A 3,177-nucleotide genomic window follows, 5' to 3' on the forward strand; every position below is an offset into this window, starting at 1 on the left:
TTTCTTTTTTAAATACATCCTTTACATGTTTTGGTGGGACCATCTTCAGAAGAACATATCAATACACTCATCTTCCTTTAAAGAGAAGCAGTATAAAGGACATGAAACAAAGTTTTATAAACCAAACTTGTAAATAGACATGTGATGATTCATAAATGTTTTAATAAATTCATGCACATCACTGTAATTGTTAAAGGCTATTATTATATTTTCATGACATTGTGATGGTGGTTTCTGTGTGTATTGGTAGTGACCAGTGACATTGTAGCAGTGGTTTCCACACGTACTGATGTGTCTTTCTGAAGATGGTCGCTCTGGCTGAAACATGTAAAGGATGAAGTATGAAAAAAATTATCACTCATGCTGGACACTGATCTTTTATAATTTGAGCATTTTCTTTTGTTGCAGGTGTTTAATCGGGAGCTGGATAGTTTGAAGATTGAGACTGTGCAGAAGGAGACTATTCATCCTCGTAAATCCTACAAGATGAACTCTTCGTGTGCTGATATCCTCCTGTTTGCAGCATACAAGTGGAATGTCTCGAGGCCGTCCCTTCTAGCTGACTCAAAGTAAGAGATTTTGGATTGTCACTGTGTAAACTGTATTGGATATTTTTGAAGTTGAGTGGGTTGGATAGATCACTGGAATTCCAGAGGGAAATAGCTTTAGACAGTATTGCCAACCTTTGGGAGAACTAGTCACATGTTCACACTTTTTATCAGTGATGCAGAAAAATGAAAGATGTTCTTTTTGCTGATCTCAGTTTTAATTTTAATGGAGATTGCATATTGTCCTCTGTGTGGAGATAAGGTTGTCCCTGTGCTTGAACAGTGCCAAGTGAAAGGAAAGCTCTGTGCAAGTAATTGATCAACTTCATACTCCCATTGCTATAGTATGAGTTAAAGATCCTTTGGTACCTGTTGGATAGACTCTGTGGGTACCCAAGTCCTGGCTGCGACAGTTGCATTCCTTGTACTCATAATTACAGCTCCATAATGATACTGATCAATGTGACTTCTGTGTACGGATGAATGAAGTTATATTTACTTGCTGATAACACTAGGGACACAATGGACAACACCACAACGCAGAAGTATTGGATTGATGTGCAGCTTCGGTGGGGTGACTATGACTCGCATGACATTGAGAGATACGCTAGAGCAAAGTTCCTGGACTATACAACAGATAATATGTCCATCTATCCATCTCCTACAGGATTGCTCATTGCCATTGATTTGGCATACAGTTTATACAGGTAATAAAGAAAGCTGCAAAGCTTTCATGGCATTTTCCCTGTATGTCATTTCCAGTTCACCGTACATAATATTCTGTTACTCTGTTGGTGTTAAATAACTGCGTTTTATACAGTATCATTAAACAACCCCTAAACCAAATGGATGTGCTTTTGGGGTAGCTGTAATATGTGTATGCATTTATTTTTTATTAATTCAGTAGCACTAGGTACCTCAGTGTGACATTGATTGGTAGGAAGGATATGAAATGAAGTGGATATTTGGTTATTAGTATGATGATGGAAATTAGGTGGAAGGATGTGGACTGTATTTATCTGGCTGAGGGTAGGGGCGAGCATTGGTGTCTTGTGAACTGAGCCATGAAATTTCACTTCTGTAAAAGATAGAAAACTTCTGTGCCAGCTGACCATCTCATGAATGACTTGGCTCCATTGAGTTGGTTTAGTGTAATCCATTCCTTTCAATTTACTCTGAGGCTGATCTAGTTTGGGTATGCAGTTTTAGTCGTGCAGTGTATCTTAAATACATACTTTTAATTAATTTTTGCTGTCATTGTCAACTGACAAAAGTATGTTTTGAAGTTGAATTTGTAGAAATTGGTGTTCTGTTTGCATTTGTATTTTGTGCAGTGCATATGGAAACTGGTATCCAGGCTCCAAACCAGTGATCCAGTGTGCCTTGGAAACAATTATGAAGGAAAATCCAATTTTGCATTTGCTGAGGCAACGGATCAGGATGGCTCTGAAGCAGTACCCTTTAGGGCCTTCTGAACCAGACCTGTCATAACTGAACTGCAAAGAGATCTTTTCCCTTCAGATCATCTGGTGAGTTGAGAAGATGAGATGGATGGCATAAGCACACTAGAGTACTTATAGCCTTGTCCTGTTATTCTTTGTTTTCTAAATCAGTTTCTGTCAGAGGCGTTCATTTTGTGTCGTGCTCTTGATTCTTGCACTCCTGTATCTGTACAGTACTTTGTTATGTCCAAGTAAGGCTCCATAGTAACACACAGTGACACATCAGAATCTTAAAGGAATGCATCCTTTTATGTTATCACTGTCTACATATATATATATATATTGTCACGTGTTGGGTATGTCACGTGACAAATAATTTCACAACATATTGCATATAGCGAATTTATTCCACCTGCTCTCACAATTACACCACTACTGCCATCTGCAATATCATACGTACTTATTTCTGCTACTGTAGGCACTTCCATTCACTCCGGCGAATGCTAGACTGCAGCTGACTGATTACACTGATGAATACTCCTCGTTATGTAGCTTCCACACTGACAACACAGAAAACAGTTACGTGATTGCTTCACTATTGCGTAACGTCATGTTTACAGGCGTTGCTGGGGAACGCTGCCGAGAGTTGTTTATTGCTTTGTAATAACTGTGGTGTCCCCTGTTATGTCACTGCGGGGGAAGGGGATGGAGTGTTTACTGGCCTGTTACCATAGCAGAGGCAGTTGCTCCGATGCTGTTATGTCACCGCTGGATGGGGGAGGGGTCCTGCATCGTGCAAATACATCACAATATATATACGTGTGTGTTGGTTTTTACTGTTGATACAACAAATCTAACAAATGATTTACTCACACTTTTATTGTGTTAATTGTGTTTTATATAGATTGGTTTTTACCTTTGTTGTAACAAAACTCATTCACTCACGCTTTTATCATTAAAAAAACTCTGTGGCCTGTAGTCTGCAAGCGAACTATACTGACCGAGCGACCACCGCTGTTGGCGAAGTTAGTACCAACTTTTGCAGATAGAGTGTCACATGTCAGTGCAAGAAATCCCCATAGCCGTTAATTTCGGTTTTCTAACCAGAGCCGCTATTTCCTTGAAATTACTCCTCAGTTATCCTCACGAGGCTGAGTGGACCCCATTCCAGACCCACTACACACTTT

General features: G+C 39.5%; 1 protein-coding gene across 1 annotated transcript in view; it reads left to right on the forward strand.

The window, feature by feature from the left end:
- LOC111870909 (pre-mRNA-processing-splicing factor 8) overlaps positions 1-2,337 on the forward strand; it is a gene marked incomplete at its 5' end in the record, with an annotated part of 5,093 nt that extends 2,756 nt beyond the window's left edge. The window contains 3 exons of the mRNA XM_023863541.2: positions 409-569; positions 1,064-1,255; positions 1,883-2,337. Of these exons, the coding sequence (XP_023719309.1) occupies positions 409-569; positions 1,064-1,255; positions 1,883-2,039 (510 nt within the window). The remainder of the gene's footprint in view (positions 1-408; positions 570-1,063; positions 1,256-1,882) is intronic.
- Between the last annotated feature and the right edge of the window lie 840 nt (positions 2,338-3,177).

This window comes from Cryptotermes secundus, unplaced genomic scaffold (assembly GCF_002891405.2).
Source record: "Cryptotermes secundus unplaced genomic scaffold, Csec_1.0 scaffold8176, whole genome shotgun sequence".
Lineage (NCBI taxonomy): Eukaryota > Metazoa > Arthropoda > Insecta > Blattodea > Kalotermitidae > Cryptotermes > Cryptotermes secundus.